This window comes from Oncorhynchus masou, chromosome 18, assembly GCF_036934945.1.
Source record: "Oncorhynchus masou masou isolate Uvic2021 chromosome 18, UVic_Omas_1.1, whole genome shotgun sequence".
In the NCBI taxonomy this organism is placed as follows: domain Eukaryota; kingdom Metazoa; phylum Chordata; class Actinopteri; order Salmoniformes; family Salmonidae; genus Oncorhynchus; species Oncorhynchus masou.
In genome coordinates this window covers 8,006,449-8,027,897 of record NC_088229.1, presented here as the reverse complement: position 1 = coordinate 8,027,897, position 21,449 = coordinate 8,006,449, and the positions used below count along the sequence as shown (strand labels likewise).

General features: G+C 43.6%; 1 protein-coding gene across 1 annotated transcript; it reads left to right on the top strand.

Moving 5' to 3' along the window:
- The first annotated feature begins 1,448 nt into the window (after positions 1 to 1,448).
- On the top strand, positions 1,449 to 7,316 carry LOC135504827 (amphoterin-induced protein 1-like). Its single transcript, XM_064923711.1, has 4 exons — positions 1,449 to 1,919; positions 2,376 to 2,558; positions 4,573 to 5,061; positions 6,813 to 7,316. The coding sequence occupies exons 1-4, from the start codon at positions 1,449 to 1,451 to the stop codon at positions 7,200 to 7,202; spliced, it is 1,533 nt and encodes a 510-aa protein (XP_064779783.1). The 3' UTR covers positions 7,203 to 7,316.
- Positions 7,317 to 21,449: the final 14,133 nt, after the last annotated feature.

Sequence of the window (21,449 nt, the reverse complement as noted above, 5' to 3'; positions counted from 1 at the left end):
CACGCAGGCTGGTAGGGTTAGGTTTCACGTTGGTAGGGTTAACAGCAGGCTGGGCTGGTAGGGTTAACGCTTAGGTTTCACGCTGGTAGGGTTAGGTTTTTCACGTCAGCAGGCTGGTAGGGTTAACGTTAGGTTTCACGCTGGTAGGGTTAGGTTTTTCAGCAGGCTGGTAGGGTTAGCAGCAGGCTAGTTGGGTTAGCAGCCTTGGTAGGGTTAACGTTAGCACGCTAGTAGGTTTCACGTCAGCAGGCTAGTTGGTTAGCAGCCTTGCAAGTTGAGCTGGCAAAAAACAACAACATTTAAACCAGTATTTATGTGTGCAAACGTTTTAATTTGAAGTTATACATTTGAAGTTATTTCTGTTGGAGTTTACATTATAGGGAATTGTCTGGCTTGCTGAGTCCTCAATATTGATAACTAGAGAAATAGAAAAGAGAGGTGTAACTTTGCATTGAGTCTTTTGACGCGTATGCTACTGCAAATCCATATGTTACATGTGGTTACCTTTAAGCCCTGATCCCAAAGACTCGACTACCCCGGCATGGATAAAAAGAGAACTGCTCATTTTCAGCCACTAATGAGATTCATTTGAATTTCCTGAAGCATCATGAAAAATATCTGTGACAAAAGAGTGATCAAGTTACGATCCGACATCTGTACCTTTAAAATAAAGACCTCATACCTGGACCCATAGCCGACTCATCCCAGTCATTCATTCATTCAGGTTGGGTGAGTGACACTGGTCCTAGGGCATGTGTTCTTTGATCTTTACGTAATCTTATTCTTGCATAATTTTATCCTTGCATAATTTTATCCTTGCGTAATCTTCTATGGAGATTTGAATAGAGAGCAGAGCAGTGTTTTGTTTGAAGCTGGACTATAGGCGAGGAAGGATTTATCCTCTCTGTCTCTCTGCATCCCGTTTGTTGTCCTCACATTGGAGAGACTATTACTGTACGGACTAAAACGAGGTGCAAATTATAAACAGACGTGTCTGATTTGGCAGCGGATGGATATCATTTCAGAGAATGATTGAGGATGGCTAAATCTGATCTGACGTTAAGGTAGGATACATTCTGTATTATTATCATGCTGTTTTGGAGCAAATGGAATGCTGTAGAAACTAATCAAATTTAAAAAAATATATATATATATATATATTTGTTAAAATCGGAATGCATGCAAATGTAATTGTTTCTCATAGTGATTGTGTGTGTGACTGAATGTATTTTAGGGAATATACTTCCACTCTATCAGGCATGTAACCATGACGATATCCTCTCCTGTCCAACAGCCATGTCTCTGTTTCAAACAACAATAGTCTGTTTGCTTTTCTTTCAGACCTCAATTAAGCGATACCAGGGATTCCACCAGCTGCTGCTCCATGCTGTGTAGGAAGAGAACCATAATACAGGAAGTTCCTCTCCTTTAAGAACAACACAACTAGCATGTTGGCTCCACGCAGAGCAGGTGCCCTGCCGGAGCCCTCGCCCTCTGCCACTCCCTCTCTCAGCCTGAGGAGGATCCAGGTTCGATGGGCCTTGTCCCTCTTCCTCTCCCTGGCCCTCCTCTGGTTCCCGTCTGGGGCGGTAGCCTCAACCCTCAACTGCCACAAGACCTGCATCTGTGCCAGTAACATCGTGAGCTGTTCCAAGATGAACCTGACCACGGTGCCCACTGGCCTGCCTGTCTACACGGCCGTCCTGGACCTCAGCTACAACGACGTCTCCCGGCTGAGGGCTGAGTGGACCACGGTGAAACTCACCAAACTCCACAACCTCCTATTCAGTCACAACGGCCTTCACTTCCTCTCCTCTGAGGCCTTCGTCTACGTCAAACACCTGCGCTACCTGGACCTGTCCTCCAACAACCTGCGACAGCTGGACGAGTTCATCTTTGAGCCGCTGGGGCAGCTGGAGGTGAGAGACAGAGGGAGAGGGGGAGAGAGAGAGAGGGAGAGAGAGAGAGAGAGAGAGAGAGAGAGAGAGAGAGAGAGAGAGAGAGAGAGAGAGAGGGAGAGAGGGAGAGAGGGAGGGAGGGAGGGAGAGAGGGAGGGAGAGAGGGAGGGAGAGAGGGAGGGAGAGAGAGAGGGAGAGAGAGAGAGAGAGAGAGGGAGAGAAGAGAGAGAGAGGGAGAGGGAGAGAGAGAGAGAGAGAGAGAGAGAGGAGAGAGAGAGAGAGAGAGAGAGAGATACAGACAGACTGAGAAAGAGGTAGACAGAGAGAGAAGGAGATTGAGAGAGACAGAGAGATTTTTTAAAACTATTTGCACATAATTATAACACTGTACGTAGACATAATATGGCATTTGAAATGTGTCTATTCCTTTGAAACTTGTGAGTGTAATGTTTACTGTTAATTTCTCCATATTCCCAGGTGCTGTTGCTGTACAACAATCGTATATCTCAGATTGACCGCTCAGCCTTCCAGGGTCTCCACAGCCTGCAGAAACTCTACCTGTCCCAGAACATGATCTCACGCTTCCCCCTGGAACTGGTCAAAGACAAGACCCGCCTGGAGAAACTTAGCCTGATGGACATCTCCTCCAACAGGATCAAGGTGCGTGTGTGTGTGTCTATAATGTGTTTGTTTTTTTATACCTTTATTTTGTTTACTTGACCTAACCATGATGTTGACCTTGCAGACAGACTGCAGTGCTTGTTACTACAGCACTGTTATGACTATAGGATGTTATTCCTGTTATGACTATAGGATGTTATTCCTGTTATGACTATAGGATGTTATTCCTGTTATGACTATAGGATGTTATTCCTGTTATGACTATAGGATGTTATTCCTGTTATGACTATATTCCTGGACTGTGTTATTCCTGTTATGACTATAGGATGTTATTCCTGTTATGACTATAGGATGTTATTCCTGTTATGACTATAGGATGTTATTCCTGTTATGACTTTAGGATGTTATTCCTGTTATGACTATAGGATGTTATTCCTGTTATGACTATAGGATGTTATTCCTGTTATGACTATGTTATTCCTGGATGTTATTCCTGTTATGACTATAGGATGTTATTCCTGTTATGACTATAGGATGTTATTCCTGTTATGACTATAGGATGTTATTCCTGTTATGACTATAGGATGTTATTCCTGTTATGACTTTAGGATGTTATTCCTGTTATGACTTTAGGATGTTATTCCTGTTATGACTATAGGATGTTATTCCTGTTATGACTATAGGATGTTATTCCTGTTATGACTTAGGATGATTCTGTTATGACTATAGGATGTTATTCCTGTTATGACTATAGGATGTTATTCCTGTTATGACTATAGGATGTTATTCCTGTTATGACTATAGGATGTTATTCCTGTTATGACTGTGTTATTCCTGTTATGACTTTAGGATGTTATTCCTGTTATGACTATAGGATGTTATTCCTGTTATGACTATAGGATGTTATTCCTGTTATGACTATAGGATGTTATTCCTGTTATGACTATAGGATGTTATTCCTGACTTATGACTATAGGATGTTATTCCTGTTACTATAGGATGTTATTCCTGTTATGACTATAGGATGTTATTCCTGTTATGACTTTAGATGTTATTCCTATAGGATGTTATGGATGTTATTCCTGTTATGACTATAGGATGTTATTCCTGTTATGACTTTAGGATGTTATTCCTGTTATGACTTAGGATGTTATTCCTGTTATGACTATAGGATGTTATTCCTATTATGACTATAGTGTTATTCCTGTTATGACTATAGGATGTTATTCCTGTTATGACTATAGGATGTTATTCCTATAGGATGTTTATGACTATAGGATGTTATTCCTGTTATGACTATAGGATGTTATTCCTGTTATGACTATATAATGTTATTCCTGTTATGACTATAGGATGTTATTCCTGTTATGACTTAGATGTTATTCCTGTTATGACTATAGGATGTTATTCCTGTTATGACTATAGGATGTTATTCCTGTTATGACTATAGGATGTTATTCCTGTTATGACTATAGGATGTTATTCCTGTTATGACTATAGGATGTTATTCCTGTTATGACTATAGGATGTTATTCCTGTTATGACTTTAGGATGTTATTCCTGTTATGACTATAGGATGTTATTCCTGTTATGACTATAGGATGTTATTCCTGTTATGACTATAGGATGTTATTCCTGTTTGACTATAGGATGTTATTCCTGTTATGACTATAGGATGTTATTCCTGTTATGACTTTAGGATGTTATTCCTGTTATGACTATAGGATGTTATTCCTGTTATGACTATAGGATGTTATTCCTGTTATGACTTTAGGATGTTATTCCTGTTATGACTATAGGATGTTATTCCTGTTATGACTATAGGATGTTATTCCTGTTATGACTATAGGATGTTATTCCTGTAATGACTTCAAGATTTTATGTTTGTGCCTGTGAGGTATGAAACACCTTGAGATTTACCTGAATTCTAAAGTGTGCTGTGCGAATAAAATATATAATTATTATTAGGTCCCCCATGCATTAAAAATGTAATTGTTTCTCGTAATGTCTGTGTTATTATTATGATTGTTTCTCATAATGTCTGTATTATTAGGTCCCCCCCATCGAGGAGCTGCAGGTGCTGCCTGCCTGGATAAAGAACGGCCTCTACTTCCACAACAACCCTCTGATCTGTGACTGTAGCCTATATAGTCTACTGGCCCACTGGCACCTCCGCCGGCTCAACTCAGCCCTGGACTTTAAAGACGAGTACAGCTGCTATCTCCCCGGGTCCCAGAAAAGCAGGGTGGGGATCTTCGACCTGAACAGAGACTACATGAACTGTAGTACGTTCTACGAGGCGGACGAGGAAGCTTGGCTGGAACAGACGCTGATCTTACGCTGTGATACTAAACACAGAGATCTGTCTAAGACCTGGGTGATGCCTGGCGATGTAGTGGTGACGGAAGGCCTTAACCAGACAGCCAAGGTGCTTCCTGACGGTAGTCTCCAGATCGGCCCGGTGAAGCCGGAGGACTCGGGGACGTACACATGCTACGCTGTGAGCGAAGCCCTCAACGAGACGATCTACGTGCTGCTCAAGGTGTTTACTGTAATGTGTTCGCTGTGTGTTGTGATGTTGTGTGTACAGTAATCCTGTGACGTCTTTATTTCCCCTTGGGGATCAATGAAGGTAAGAAACAGTGAACCCTTTGGAATGACCTGGATTTCCTCATAAATTGGTCATCAAATTTGATCTGATCTTCATCTAAGCCAAAACAATAGACAAACACAGTGTGCTTTAAACTAATAACACACAAATTATTGTATTTTTCTGGTCTATGTTGAATCCATCATTCAAACATTCACAGTGTAGGTTGGAAAAAGTATGTGAGCCACCGAGGCTAATGACTTCTCCAAAAGCTAATTGTAGTCAGGAGTCAGCTAACCTGGAGTCTAATCAATGAGACGAGATTGGAGATGTTGGTTAGAGCTGCCCTGCCCTATAAAAAACACTCACAAAATGTGAGTTTGCTGTTCACAAGAAGTATTGCCAGATGTGAACCGTGCCTCGAACAAAAGAGATCTCAGAAGACCTAAGATTAATAATTGTTGACTTGCATGAAGCTGGAAAGGGTTACAAAAGTATCTCTAAAAGACAGTCCACGGTAAGACAAATTGTCTATAAATGGAGAAAGTTCAGCACTATTGCTACTCTCCCTAGGTGTGGCAATCCGCAAAGATGACTGCAAGAGAACAGCGCTGAATGCTCAATGAGGTTAAGAAGAAATCTAGTGTCAGCTGAAGACTTACAGAAATCTCTGGAACATGCTAACATCTCCGTTGATGAGTCTACGATATGTAAAACACTAAACAATAACGGTGTTCAAGGAGGACATCATGGAAGAAACCTCTGCTGTCCAAAAATAACATTGCTGCATGTCTGAAGCGCACCTGGATGCACCTGCAAAATATTCTGTGGACAGATGAAACTACAGGTGAGTTGTTTGGAAGGAACACACAACACACAAAGGCATAGCACACCAACATCAAAATCTCATCACAACTGTAAAGTATGGTGGAGGGAGCATCATGGTTTGGGGCTGCTTTGCTGCCTCAGGGCCTGGACAGCTTGCTATCATCGATGGAAAAATGAATTCCCAAGTTTATCAAGACATTGTGCAGGAGAATGTAGGACTATCTGTCCGTCAATTGAAGCTCAACAGAAGTTAGGTGATGCAACAGGACAACGACCCAAAACACAGAAGTAAATCAACAACAGAATGGCTTCAACAGGAGAAAATACCCCTTCTGGAGTGGCCCAGTCAGTCCTGACCTCAACCCGATTAAGATGCTGTGGCATGACCTCAAGAGAGCAGTTCACACCAGACATCCCAGGAATAGTGCTGATCTGAAACAGTTTTGTAAAGAGCAATGGTCCAAAATTCCTCCTGACCGCTGTGCAGGTCTGATCCACAACTACAGAAAACATTTGGTTGAGGTTATTGCTGCCAAAGGAGGGTCAACCAATTATTAAATCCAAGGGTTCACATACTTTTTCCACCCTGCACTGTGAATGTTGACACGGTGTGTTCAATAAAGACATGAAAATGTATAATTGTTTGTGTGTTATTAGTTTAAGCAGACTGTGTTTGTCTGTTCTTGTGACCTAGATGAAGATCAGATCAAATTTTATGACCAATTTGTGCAGAAATCCAGGTAATTCCAAAGGGTTCACGTACTTTTTCTTGCCACTGTAAATTCAATTAAATTAAAATCTATTCTATACAATTCAATTTAGAACGTCTGCAAAATCTAAATTAAATTCAACTTCATTCCTATCAATTCCCAAAGGTACATAACTTCACGGAGAAGGGAAATGGCGAGAACCTGAATACGGCCTACACCACCCTGGTGGGCTGCGTGACCAGTTTGGTCCTCGTGTTCATCTACCTGTACCTGACCCCCTGCCGATGCTTCTGCTGCCCCAAGAACAACCACCAGGACTCCTTCCACTCCTCCATGCTCAGCCAGGAAGACCTGGCCAACAACACAGACCCAAGGCACGTGGCCTTCATCGACCCCAAGGAGCTTGGGCAGAACGGGAAAGTGAACCCCAGCGATATGGAGGGGGACCAGGGAGAGATGGATGAGGAGGGAGGATTACTGGGGAAGGGAAGGAGGAAGAAGTCTGTGGCTGAGTCTATTAGTTTGGTCTTCTCTGACACCCCCATAGTGGTCTGAGATGGTACGGACCGGAGATCTCGGTGAACGCTGTGACGTGATTGGATGGATCAGTGATGTATGTGGTGTGATTGGATGAAACTGTGAATACTTCCTGGAGGTGGGAACTTGGACAGAAAGCCAATCACAGTTCCCCAAATTGACCAATCTGACCAATGAGAAGCTTCAGGGGAGTGTTAAACACATTGCCTTGGTATTAACAAGGACAATTGACAATAGTCAGGACCGTTCCAGCATTTAATTTGTAGCACTTAAATATACAGTACATACTGTGAAAGCCTGACAGAGTATTGTAGGAGGACACTATTCCTTCCTGTGATAGAGTAATGGTGGAAGAGGATATCATGTTTGGACAGTATCAGTACTCAGGAAGACATTGCCTGGTGGAGATACAGAGAATATGAGACGTGCACCATTTTAAACATTTAAAGAAAGGATATAAAATAGAAATGAACACGTTTGGGAAAATAAAATAGTTCATACATATTTATTTATTTATTTCACCTTTATTTAACCAGATAGGCAAGTTGAGAACAAGTTCTATGACATAATCAACATATATGACATAATCAAAGTCATGAACATGAGCCTTGGAGACTGACTCCTCTTTCTATTTACTGATTGGAAGTAGACTAGCGGGAGCGTCTTCTGTAGACGTTAGTACGTACACACGGTAGCTATACCCACAGAAATGGAATGACTTTATATTACTTCCTGACATGGGTACATTCAATATGGCCGTCGGTCCACCCATCATAGAACATTGACTTGGATGGGAATGTCTAGTCTAGTAATTATATTTCTATGTATATACCCCTCCACACCGACCAACAGACCGACCGACAGACAGACCGGCAGGCCGACAGACTGACAGACAGACCGACAGGCCGACAGACTGCCCGACAGGCTGACCGACAGACCGACAGACAGATATACGTCTTCAGAGTTGGCCAAACTCTCTATTATGTTTGCTACCAGCAGGTCATGAATAATCGTTACCAGTGAGTCATACTGAAGAGGAGCAACATGTTATCAATAAGCGTCACCTTACGGCCCACAGACCAGACAGAGTGGGAACCAGGAAATGGATCTTCTATTCTACTCCCTCATAGTTAGGTCAGATAGTTATTTAGTCATAATGAGATAGCAACAGAGTACAATAGTGGAATAGAAGATCATTGTGGTTCACTTGATACTGGATTTAATTATGAATAGGTCAACTACTGTACGAAGACTTCACCCTTGTTAAGTCAAAGCTTGTTTCTCTAAAATGTTGATGCACAAATTTGTTTCCATCCTTTTAGTGAGCATTTCTCCTTTGCCAAAATAATCATCTAAAATGGAGAATTCTAATCATCGTTAGGAAGAAGAAACAGTGATATTTTTTTATTTTATTGTTGTTATGTTTTAAGAGGCCAGTCACTAAGAGATGAGATATTATACTGAATATATATATATATATATATAAACACAAAATGTAAAGTGTTGGCACCTGTGTTTCATGAGCTCAAATAAAATGTTCCATAAGAACAGAAAGCTTGTTTCTCTAAAATGTTGATGCACAAATATGTTTCCATCCTGTTAGTGAGCATTTCTCCTTGGCCAAAATAATCTATCCACCTGACAGGTGTGGCATATCAAGAAGCTGATTAAACAACCATGATCATTACACAGTTGCACCTTGTGCTTGGGGACAATTAAAGGCCACTCTAAAATGTGCAGTTTTGTCAGACAACACAATGCCACAGATGTCTCAAGTTTTGAGGAAGTGTGGAATTGCCATGCTGACTGCAGGAATGTACACCAGAACTGTTGCCAGAGACATTAATGATAATTTCTCTACCATAAGCCGCCTCTGAAAGTCATTTTAGCGAATTTGGCAGTACGTCCAATCGGCCTCACAACCGCAGACCACGGGTAACCACACCAGCCCAGGATCTCTAAGTCCAGCTTCTTCACCTGCGGGATTGTCTGAGACCAGCCACTCTGACAGCTGATGAAACTGTGGGTTTGCACAACCAAAGTATTTCTGCACAAACTGTCAGAAACCGTCTCAGGAAAGCTCATCTGCGTGCTCGTCGTCCTCAGCAAGGTGGGAAAATGTTTACCTTCGAAGGCCACAGGTACACTGAAAACGTGTGCTCTTCATGAATGAATCCCAGTTTGTACCATGCAGATTGCAGACAGAGTGTATGGTGCCGTGTGGGCTAGCGGTTTGCTGATGTCAACATTGTGCCCCAAGGTGGCGATGGGGTTATGGTATGGGCAGGCATAAGCTACGAACAACAAATACAATTCTGTTTTATGAATGTACAGAGAGCGATACCATGACGAGACCCTGAGGCCCATTGTCGTGCCATTTAAGCATGATAATGCACAGCCCCATGTTACAAGGATCTGGACACAATACCTGGAAGCTGAAAATGGCACAGTTCTTCCATGGCCTGCAAACCCACCAAACATGTCACCCATTGGGCACTGGATCGACGTGTAGCACAGCGTGTTCCAGGTCTTGCCAATATCTAGCGATTTTGCACAGCCATTGAAGAGGAGTGGGTCAACATTCCACAGGCCTCAATCAACAGCCTGATCAGCTCTACGTAAGGTGGCAGGGTAGCCGATACATCATCATGTTGTAGCTAACATGCTATATTCCATTAATATACATCATCATGTTGTAGCTAACATGCTATATTCCATTAATATACATCATCATGTTGTAGCTAACATGCTATATTCCATTAATATACATCATCATGTTGTAGCTAGCATGCTATATTCCATTAATATACATCATGTAGTAGCTAGCATGCTATATTCCATTAATATACATCATGTTGTAGCTTGCATGCTATATTCCATTAATATACATCATCATGTTGTAGCTAGCATGCTATATTCCATTAATATACATCATCATGTTGTAGCTAGCATGCTATATTCCATTAATATACATCATCATGTTGTAGCTAGCATGCTATGTCCCTACTGACAGGAGAGAGCTGGGTCATGTTCAATAGGAGGAAAGTGTTTTGAAACAGAGTGAAACGGAGAGGTACTACCTCTGTCTTCAAATTTAATTCATAAATGCAAATTGTATTCAGGCTCTTTCTAGTGTGGCTGGCTGTTGAGGCCAAAATTAACCTGGTTTTCAAGCCAAAACAAAACGGACTGATTACAATATCGTGAGCGCCTTTGTCATGACAACGACAGGGCTACTGATGTCTGAATGCTAATTACATAGTTTGATAAGGCTTCCCTCTGTGCGTGATTGCTTGCGCGTGTGTGCTTGGGTGCGTGGGTGTGTTTTCCTGTGTGCATATTTCTTTGTGTGTGTTTCCCTGTGTGTTTCCCTGTGTGTTTCCCTGTGTGTGTTTCCCTGTGTGTGTTTCCCTGTGTGTTTCCCTGTGTGTTTCCCTGTGTGCGTGTTTCCCTGTGTGTTTCCCTGTGTGTGTTTCCCTGTGTGTTTCCCTGTGTGCATTTCCCTGTGTGCGTGTTTCCCTGTGTGTTTCCCTGTGTGTTTCCCTGTGTGTGTGTTTCCCTGTGTGTGTTTCCCTGTTTGTGTGTTTCCCTGTGTGTTTCCCTGTGTGTGTTTCCCTGTGTGTTTCCCTGTGTGTGTTTCCCTGTGTGTGTTTCCCTGTGTGTGTTTCCCTGTGTGTTTCCCTGTGTGTTTCCCTGTGTGTGTTTCCCTGTGTGTGTTTCCCTGTGTGTTTCCCTGTGTGTGTTTCCCTGTGTGTTTCCCTGTGTGTGTGCAGACAGGGCTTATCACTCCTACACGCCATTATTTCGGCCCGACAGAGTGACACCGTTGATTCAGTCTGGATTTGTTTGTTATTGTGTATATTTGTCATTATGGGGCCTGTCCTCTAGTCACATTTGGAAGCAGTCACTGCCAATCAGACAAGTAGTTTGTGTGTCTCAAGTCAAGCTACATGTGTCTGCTTTGATCATGTAATGAAACACAAGGTTTGTTACAGTGGTTTGTGGTTCGTTCTATAGCCTGGGTTAAACACAGAGTGAAGTCTTATTTAACCAAGCAAGGATCACGTTCCTCAGGATTCCAGCTACGTCAATATTTCAATGAAACAGATCATTGTTGTGAATCTGAGATATCCAAAAGCCCCCCCCCCCCCCGTTTGCATCATCTTTTGATAGGAAAATTGTTCCTCTGAATGTAATGTACTGGATGGATGAATCATTTGGAGTAACAGTAGCTGTGTGTCTCTGGCTGTAGCCAGATATCGGTACCAGGGACAGTTTACAGTAACAGTAGCTGTGTGTCTCTGACTGTAGCCAGATATCGGTACCAGGGACAGTTTACAGTAACAGTAGCTGCGTGTCTCTGGCTGTAGCCAGATATCGGTACCAGGGACAGTTTACAGTAACAGTAGCTGTGTGTCTCTGACAGTAGCCAGATATCGGTACCAGGGACAGTTTACAGTAACAGTAGCTGTGTGTCTCTGACTGTAGCCAGATATCGGTACCAGGGACAGTTTACAGTAACAGTAGCTGTGTGTCTCTGACTGGACCCAAATGCATAATGAGAGCTCTAACTCCCCCTTGTGGTGGTCTGGAGCAATGAAGCCGTGACGCTGTGTACCTCTAACTCCCCCTGGTGGTGGTCTGGAGGAATGAAGCCGTGACGCTGGGTACCTCTAACCCTCCCTGGTGGTGGTCTGGAGCCGTGATTCTGGGTACCTCTAACTCCCCCTGGTGGTGGTCTGGAGGAATGAAGCCGTGACGCTGGGTACCTCTAACTCCCCTGGTGGTGGTCTGGAGCCGTGATTCTGGGTACCTCTAACTCCCCCTGGTGGTGGTCTGCAGTAATGAAGCCGTGACGCTGGGTACCTCTAAGTCCCCTGGTGGTGGTCTGGAGGAATGAAGCCGTGACGCTGGGTACCTCTAACTCCCCCTGGTGGTGGTCTGGAGGAATGAAGCCGTGATGCTGGGTACCTCTAAGTCCCCCTGGTGGTGGTCTGGAGAAATGAAGCCGTGATGCTGGGTACCTCTAACTCCCCCTGGTGGTGGTCTGGAGCCGTGATACTGAGTACCTCTACCTACCCCTGGTGGAGGTCTGGAGGAATGAAGCCGTGATGCTGGGTACCTCTAACTCCACCTGGTGGTGGTCTGGAGGAATGAAGCCGTGACGCTGGGTACCTCTAAGTCCCCCTGGTGGTGGTCTGGAGCCGTGATGCTGGGTACCTCTAAGTCCCCCTGGTGGTGGTCTGGAGGAATGAAGCCGTGATGCTGGGTGTAAGTCCCGCGGTGTAAATGAGGAACCACTGTATGAGCTTTAACTCACCAATGTGAAGAGGACTATATTATATGTTATTGTAATGGAGTGATGCCAGTTTGATTATTGCTGTTGGTGTTGGTTATCAAGGTCTTTGCTTTGAGAGGAGTTTGTCTAGCCATTATGATTCATGAATGTTAGATGTATTATTATTATTTCTTTACACTGGAATCTTTTTATAAAAAGATGTCAGAATGAACCGTGAAGTTAAAGTAACAGCAGGCCAAGGCCTCTGATTGGTGCTGTGATGATTGACTCACAGAATAGTCTATTCAGGTGTTGTGGAACGTGCTGCGTCCTAGAGAGAACAGTCTATTCAAGATGTTGGGGAACATGCTGCCTGCTAGAGAGAACAGTCTATTCAGGTGTTGGGGAACATGCTGCGTCCTAGAGAGAACAGTCTATTCAAGATGTTGGGGAACATGCTGCCTGCTAGAGAGAACAGTCTATTCAAGATGTTGGGGAACATGCTGCCTCCTAGAGAGAACAGTCTATTCAAGATGTTGGGGAACATGCTGCGTCCTAGAGAGAACAGTCTATTCAAGATGTTGGGGAACATGCTGCCTGATAGAGAGAACAGTCTATTCAAGATGTTGGGGAACATGCTGCGTCCTAGAGAGAACAGTCTATTCAAGATGTTGGGGAACATGCTGCGTCCTAGAGAGAACAGTCTATTCAAGATGTTGTGGAACGTGCTGCGTCCTAGAGAGAACAGTCTATTCAAGATGTTGGGGAGCATGCAGCCTCCTAGAGAATACAGTCCATTCAAGATGTTGGGGAACATGCTGCCTGCTAGAGAGAACAGTCTATTCCGGTGTTGTGGAACGTGCTGCCTGCTAGAGAGAACAGTCTATTCTGGTGTTGTGGAACATGCTGCCTGCTAGAGAGAACAGTCTATTCTGGTGTTGTGGAACATGCTGCCTGCTAGAGAGAACAGTCTATTCTGGTGTTGTGGAACGTGCTGCCTGCTAGAGAGAACAGTCTATTCCGGTGTTGTGGAACGTGCTGCCTGCTAGAGAGAACAGTCTATTCAGTTGTTGTGGAACGTGCTGCCTGCTAGAGAGAACAGTCTATTCCGGTGTTGTGGAACGTGCTGCCTGCTAGAGAGAACAGTCTATTCAAGATGTTGGGGAACATGCAGCCTGCTAGAGAGAACATTCTTTTCCGGTGTTGTGGAACATGCTGCCTGTTAGAGAGAACAGTCTATTTCCGGTGCTGTGGAACATGCTGCCTGCTAGAGAGAACATTCTTTTCCGGTCTTGTGGAACATGCTGCCTGCTAGAGAGAACAGTCAATTCAAGATGTTGGGGAACATGCAGCCTGCTAGAGAGAACAGTCTATTAAAGATGTTGGGGAACATGCAGCCTGCTAGAGAGAACAGTCTATTCAGTTGTTGTGGAACGTGCTGCCTGCTAGAGAGAACAGTCTATTCCGGTGTTGTGGAACGTGCTGCCTGCTAGAGAGAACAGTCTATTCAAGATGTTGGGGAACATGCAGCCTGCTAGAGAGAACATTCTTTTCCGGTGTTGTGGAACATGCTGCCTGTTAGAGAGAACAGTCTATTCCGGTGCTGTGGAACATGCTGCCTGCTAGAGAGAACAGTCTATTCCGGTGCTGTGGAACATGCTGCCTGCTAGAGAGAACAGTCTATTCAAGATGTTGGGGAATATGCAGCCTGCTAGAGAGAACAGTCTATTAAAGATGTTGGGGAACATGCAGCCTGCTAGAGAGAACAGTCTATTCCGGTGTTGTGGAACGTGCTGCCTGCTAGAGAGAACAGTCAATTCAGGTGTTGTGGAACGTGCTGCCTCCTAGAGAGAACAGTCTATTCAGGTGTTGTGGAACGTGCTGCCTGCTAGAGAGAACAGTCTATTCCGGTGCTGTGGAACATGCTGCCTGCTAGAGAGAACAGTCTATTCCGGTGTTGTGGAACATGCTGCCTGCTAGAGAGAACAGTCTATTCAAGATGGTGCTGTGGAACATGCTGCCTGCTAGAGAGAACAGTCTATTCAAGTGTTGTGGAACATGCTGCCTGCTAGAGAGAACAGTCTATTCAAGGTGCTGTGGAACATGCTGCCTGCTAGGGAGAACAGTCTATTCCGGTGCTGTGGAACATGCTGCCTGCTAGAGAGAACAGTCTATTCCGGTGTTGTGGAACATGCTGCCTGCTAGAGAGAACAGTCTATTCCGGTGCTGTGGAACATGCTGCCTGCTAGAGAGAACAGTCTATTCCGGTGTTGTGGAACATGCTGCCTGCTAGAGAGAACAGTCTATTCCGGTGCTGTGGAACATGCTGCCTGCTAGTGAGAACAGTCTATTCCGGTGCTGTGGAACATGCTGCCTGCTAGAGAGAACAGTCTATTCCGGTGTTGTGGAACATGCTGCCTGCTAGAGAGAACAGTCTATTCCAGTGTTGTGGAACATGCTGCCTGCTAGAGAGAACAGTCTATTCAGGTGTTGTGGAACATGCTGCCTGCTAGAGAGAACAGTCTATTCCGGTGTTGTGGAACATGCTGCCTGCTAGAGAGAACAGTCTATTCCGGTGTTGTGGAACATGCTGCCTGCTAGAGAGAACAGTCTATTCCGGTGTTGTGGAACATGCTGCCTGCTAGAGAGAACAGTCTATCCCGGTGTTGTGGAACATGCTGCGTCCTAGAGAGAACAGTCTATTCCGTTGTTGTGGAACATGCTGCCTGCTAGAGAGAACAGTCTATTCCGGTGTTGTGGAACATGCTGCCTGCTATAGAGAACAGTCTATTCCGGTGTTGTGGAACATGCTGCCTGCTAGAGAGAACAGTCTATTCCGGTGTTGTGGAACATGCTGCCTGCTAGAGAGAACAGTCTATTCCGGTGTTGTGGAACATGCTGCCTGCTAGAGAGAACAGTCTATTCAAGATGTTGGGGAACATGCTGCCTGCTAGAGAGAACAGTCTATTAAAGATGTTGGGGAACATGCTGCCTCCTAGAGAGAACAGTTTATTCAAGATGTTGGGGAACATGCTGCCTGCTAGAGAGAACAATCTATTCAAGATGTTGGGGAACATGCTGCCTGCTAGTGAGAACAGTCTATTCAAGATGTTGGGGAACATGCTGCGTCCTAGAGAGAACAGTCTATTCAAGATGTTGGGGAACATGCTGCCTGCTAGAGAGAACAGTCTATTCAAGATGTTGGGGAACATGCTGCGTCCTAGAGAGAACAGTCCATTCAAGATGTTGTGAAACGTGCTGCGTCCTAGAGAGAACAGTCTATTCAAGATGTTGGGGAACATGCAGCCTCCTAGAGAATACAGTCTATTCAAGATGTTGGGGAACATGCTGCCTGCTAGAGAGAACAGTCCATTCAAGATGTTGGGGAACATGCTGCCTGCTAGAGAGAACAGTCTATTCAAGATGTTGGGGAACATGCTGCCTGCTAGAGAGAACAGTCTATTCAAGATGTTGGGGAACATGCTGCCTGCTAGAGAGAACAGTCTATTCAAGATGTTGGGGAACATGCTGCCTGCTAGAGAGAACAGTCTATTCAAGATGTTGGGGAACATGCTGCCTGCTAGAGAGAACAGTCTATTCCGTTGTTGTGGAACATGCTGCGTCCTAGAGAGAACAGTCTATTCCGTTGTTGTGGAACATGCTGCCTGCTAGAGAGAACAGTCTATTCCGGTGCTGTGGAACATGCTGCCTGCTAGAGAGAACAGTCTATTCCGGTGTTGTGGAACGTGCTGCCTGCTAGAGAGAACAGTCAATTCAGGTGTTGTGGAACGTGCTGCCTCCTAGAGAGAACAGTCTATTCAGGTGTTGTGGAACGTGCTGCCTGCTAGAGAGAACAGTCTATTCCGGTGTTGTGGAACATGCTGCCTGCTAGAGAGAACAGTCTATTCCGGTGTTGTGGAACATGCTGCCTGCTAGAGAGAACAGTCTATTCCGGTGCTGTGGAACATGCTGCCTGCTAGAGAGAACAGTCTATTCCGGTGTTGTGGAACATGCTGCCTGCTAGAGAGAACAGTCTATTCAAGATGTTGGGGAACATGCTGCGTCCTAGAGAGAACAGTCTATTCCGGTGCTGTGGAACATGCTGCCTGCTAGAGAGAACATTCTATTCCAGTGTTGTGGAACATGCTGCCTGCTAGAGAGAACAGTCCATTCAAGATGTTGTGGAACATGCTGCCTGCTAGAGGAGAACAGTCTATTCAAGATGTTGGGGAACATGCTGCCTGCTAGAGAGAACAGTCTATTCAAGATGTTGGGGAACATGCTGCCTGCTAGAGAGATCAGTCTATTCAAGATGTTGGGGAACATGCTGCCTGCTAGAGAGAACAGTCTATTCAAGATGTTTGGGAACATGCTGCCTGCTAGAGAGAACAGTCTATTCCGTTGTTGTGGAACATGCTGCGTCCTAGAGAGAACAGTCTATTCCGTTGTTGTGGAACATGCTGCCTGCTAGAGAGAACAGTCTATTCCGGTGTTGTGGAACATGCTGCCTGCTAGAGAGAACAGTCTATTCAAGATGTTGGGGAACATGCAGCCTGCTAGAGAGAACAGTCTATTAAAGATGTTGGGGAACATGCAGCCTGCTAGAGAGAACAGTCTATTCCGGTGTTGTGGAACATGCTGCCTGCTAGAGAGAACAGTCTATTCAGGTGTTGTGGAACGTGCTGCCTGCTAGAGAGAACAGTCTATTCCGTTGTTGTGGAACATGCTGCCTGCTAGAGAGAACAGTCTATTCCGGTGTTGTGGAACATGCTGCCTGCTAGAGAGAACAGTCTATTCAGGTAAATACAGTGCCTTCAGAAAGTACTCAGAGCCCTTGACTTTTTCCACATTTTGTTAAGTTAAAGTCTTCTTCTGAAATGTATGAAATAGTTTTTCCCCTCATCAATCTTAACACAATACCTCATAATGATAAAACAAAAATAGTTTTTTAGACATTTTTGCTAATTTATTACTAATGAAAAACAGAAGTATTAAATTTACATAAGCATTCAAACCTTTTACTAAGTACTTTGTTGAAGCACCTTTGGCACAGCATCGAGTCTTCTTGGGTATGAAGCTACAAGCTTGTCACACCTGAATTTGAGGAGTTTCACCCATTCTTCTCTGCAGATCATCTCAAGCTTTGTCAGGTTGGATGGGGAGCGTTGCTGCACAGCTATTTTCAGGTATCTCCAGAGATGTTTAATCGGGTTCAAGTCTGGACTCTTGGACACTCAAGGACATTCAGAGACTTGTCCCAAGCCACTCCCGTGTTGTCTTGGCTGTGTGGTTTGGGTCGTTGTCCTGTTGGAAGGTGAACCTTCGCTCCAGTCTGAGGTCCTGAGCGCTCTAGAGCAGGTTTTCATCAAGGATCTTTGTAATTGATTGCTCCATTCATTGTTGCCTCAATCCTGACAAGTCTCCCAGTCCCTGCTGCTGAAAGACATCTCCACAGCATGATGCCGCCACCACCATGCTTCACCGTACTAATGGTTCCAGGTTTCCTCCATTCGTGACGCTTGGCATTCAGGCTAAAGAGTTCAATCTTGGTTTCATCAGACCAGAGAATCTTCTTCCATTTAAGAATGATGAAGGCCATTGTGTTCTTGGGGACCTTCAATGGTACCCTTCCCCAGATCTGTGCCTCGACACAATCCTGTCTCGGAGCGCTGCGGACAATTCCTTCAACCTCATGGCATGGTTTTCACACTGTCAACTGTGGGACCTTATATAGACAGGTGTGTGCTTTTCCAAATCATGTCCAATCAATTGAATTTACCACAGGTGGACTCCAATCAAGTTGTAGAAACATCTCAAGGATGATCAATGGAAACAGGATGCACCTGAGCTCAATTTGGAATCTCATAGCATAGGGTCTGAATACTTATGTAAATAAGGTATTTCTGTTTTATATTTTTAATACATTTGCTAATATATCGACACATTATTGTTTCACTTAGTCATTAAGTGGTATTTTGTGTAGATTGCTGAGATTTCTTATTTATTTAATCCATTTTAGAATAAGTCTGTAACATAAGAAAATACTTTCCTAAGGCAATGTGTGCCTGACACGATACCACATCATGGAAACATGTGCTGCTTGATGATGACTGACTGACTGATTGACTAATTGATTGATTGGTTGATTGTGTCCAATCAATGGATTGGTTGCTTGGCTGATTGGTTGCTTGATGATGGATTGATTGGCTGATTGGTTGCTTGATGATGGATCGATTGGCTGATTGGTTGCTTGATGATGGATTGATTAGCTGATTGGTTGCTTGATGATGGATTGATTGGCTGATTGGATGCTTGATGATGGATCAATTGGCTGATTGGTTGCTTGATGATGGATTGATTGGCTGATTGGTTGCTTGATGATGGATCAATTGGCTGATTGGTTGCTTGATGATGGATCGATTGACTGATTGGTTGCTTGATGATGGATTGATTGGCTGATTGGTTGCTTGATGATGGATCGATTGACTGATTGGTTGCTTGATGATGGATCGATTGGCTGATTGGTTGCTTGATGATGGATCGATTGACTGATTGGTTGCTTGATGATGGATTGATTGACTGATTGGTTGCTTGATGATGGATTGATTGGCTGATTGGTTGCTTGATGATGGATCGATTGACTGATTGGTTGCTTGATGATGGATTGATTGACTGATTGGTTGCTTGATGATGGATCGATTGACTGATTGGTTGCTTGATGATGGATTGATTGACTGATTGGTTGCTTGATGATGGATCGATTGACTGATTGGTTGCTTGATGATGGATCGATTGGCTGATTGGTTGCTTGATGATGGCTTGGGGACCTTTATTACCCTCCAGATGACCTTTCTGAGTGTGCTGTAGATCCAGTTAGTATTTCTCCTGTTTCATTAATGGTCAGCTCTCTGTGTATTGCCTGTAAACCTCATAAGTATATACAGTATGAACCATATGAATAAACAGGAGCAGTAATAAGACACACAGACCCAGAGAGACTCGATGAACCATGACTTTCTGTGGTCCCATCCCAAATGGCACCCTATTCCCTATTTAGTACACTACTCTTGACCAGAAATAGTGCACTGTGAAGGGAATAGGGTGCCATTTGGGAGGCACCTGTGAGAGGAGTTGGCATTGGAAGGAATTGTTTTGAAGTAGACTGCTAAGGCCTTGGGGATTGAAGCTTAACAAATCTGTTTGTTCTTATTGTTTATGGCAATTGTTATACAAGTCTGTGTGTGTGTGTGTGTGTGTGTGTGTGTGTGTGTGTGTGTGTGTGTGTGTGTGCGTGCGTGCGTGCGTGCGTGCGTGCGTGCGCGCGCGCGCGTGCGAGTGTGTGTGAGTGTGTGTGAGTGCGTGTGTGTGTGTTTTGCTGGGACTCTCTGGGAGTGGTCTGAGTGGGGAGGAGAAAACTGAAACTAGCCGTTATTGGCAGAGAGGTTTGGAACTCTTTCTTATTGGTCTATTGACTAACTGATGTCACCAGGCAGGCCAACACTCCATCCCACCAAAACAGGCAGGCATTTCAGGTGGTCTTTTCAAACAGCTCTTATCAAAAGGTCATTATCATAATTTTCATGATTTCATGGGATTATTCCAAACTCATAGATTGTAAATATATATAAAACACAGGAAAATCACATTTTTGCATTGTCACACACTTGGGAAACACTCCTCAAATGGATAACTTTTTAGTTTATTGCTAAAGCAGCATCTTAGGAGGTGAAGCATTTGAGGGTAGGGGTTATGGATGTGTATTTGGTGGTCAGTTGTGTTAATTGAAAGTATTGATATTACTGGTAAAGTCAAGTTTAGCTAGGATTCAGGAATGTGTTTTGGTGTGTTGCCAGCTATTACTGTAGCATGACACACGAATATGCACAAAAAAAAGAGAGTGAGTTTAGTTTTCTTTACATTTTTTAAATGTTTTTATTACTACACTATTGATTAAAAAAATAAATAAAATGTACCCACTTCATAATGTAATTTTGAATGCATCATAAGAATCATTGCATAATGTGAGTTATTCATTCAGCATATTAGGGCGGCAGGGTAGCCTAGTGGTTAGAGCATTGGACTTGTAGCCGGAAGGTTGAGAGTTCAAACCCCTGAGCTGACAAGGTACAAATCTGTCGTTCTGAACCCAGAACAGGCAGTTAACCCACAGTTCCGAGGCCGTCATTAAAAATAAGAATTTGTTCTTAACTGACTTGCCTAGTTAAATAAAGGTAAAAAAATATATTTATTACATTACTGACAATGTATTACATTATCTGCATTTATAACATTATAAATGCAAAAGTTATTACATTATTAGCAGCCATTACATTACCCGTTGCTACAAGGCCTTAAGGCTAACAAACGTCACATCATCAACAGCCATTGAACTCAGTAGCTGTTTTAAAATCACCAACGGCCTCATGATGACATCCCCGAGCAGTTGATTTCCTGTCCTGCAGCTCATTTCAGGATGACTGTATCTCTGATGTGTCTGGGTGGTTAAATATATCATGTACTGAATAATTATTAACATGACCATGCTTAAAGAGATATTCAATGTCTGATTTGTTATTGTTACCCATCTACCAATCACAGCCCTTCTTTATGAGGCCTTCAAAAATCTCCCTGGTCTTTGAAGTTGAAACTGTGCTTGAAATTCAATACTTGACTGAAGGACCTTACAGATGTTGTATGTATGAGGGACAGAGGAAGTCATTAAAAAATAATGTCAAGCCCTAGTATTTTACACAGAGTGCATCCATGTAACCTGTTATGTGATTTGTTAAGGCACATTTTACACCTGAACTATGTAATTTAGTCTTGCCTAAACAAAGGGCCTGAATACTTAACAACTATATTTTATTTCAATTTTTTTTAAATAAATTTTCTCCCACTTTTCCATTTTAATCCCACTTTATGACACAACAAAACATGAAGAAATCCAATGGGTCTGAATACCTTTCCAAGGCACTGTATACCAAAAC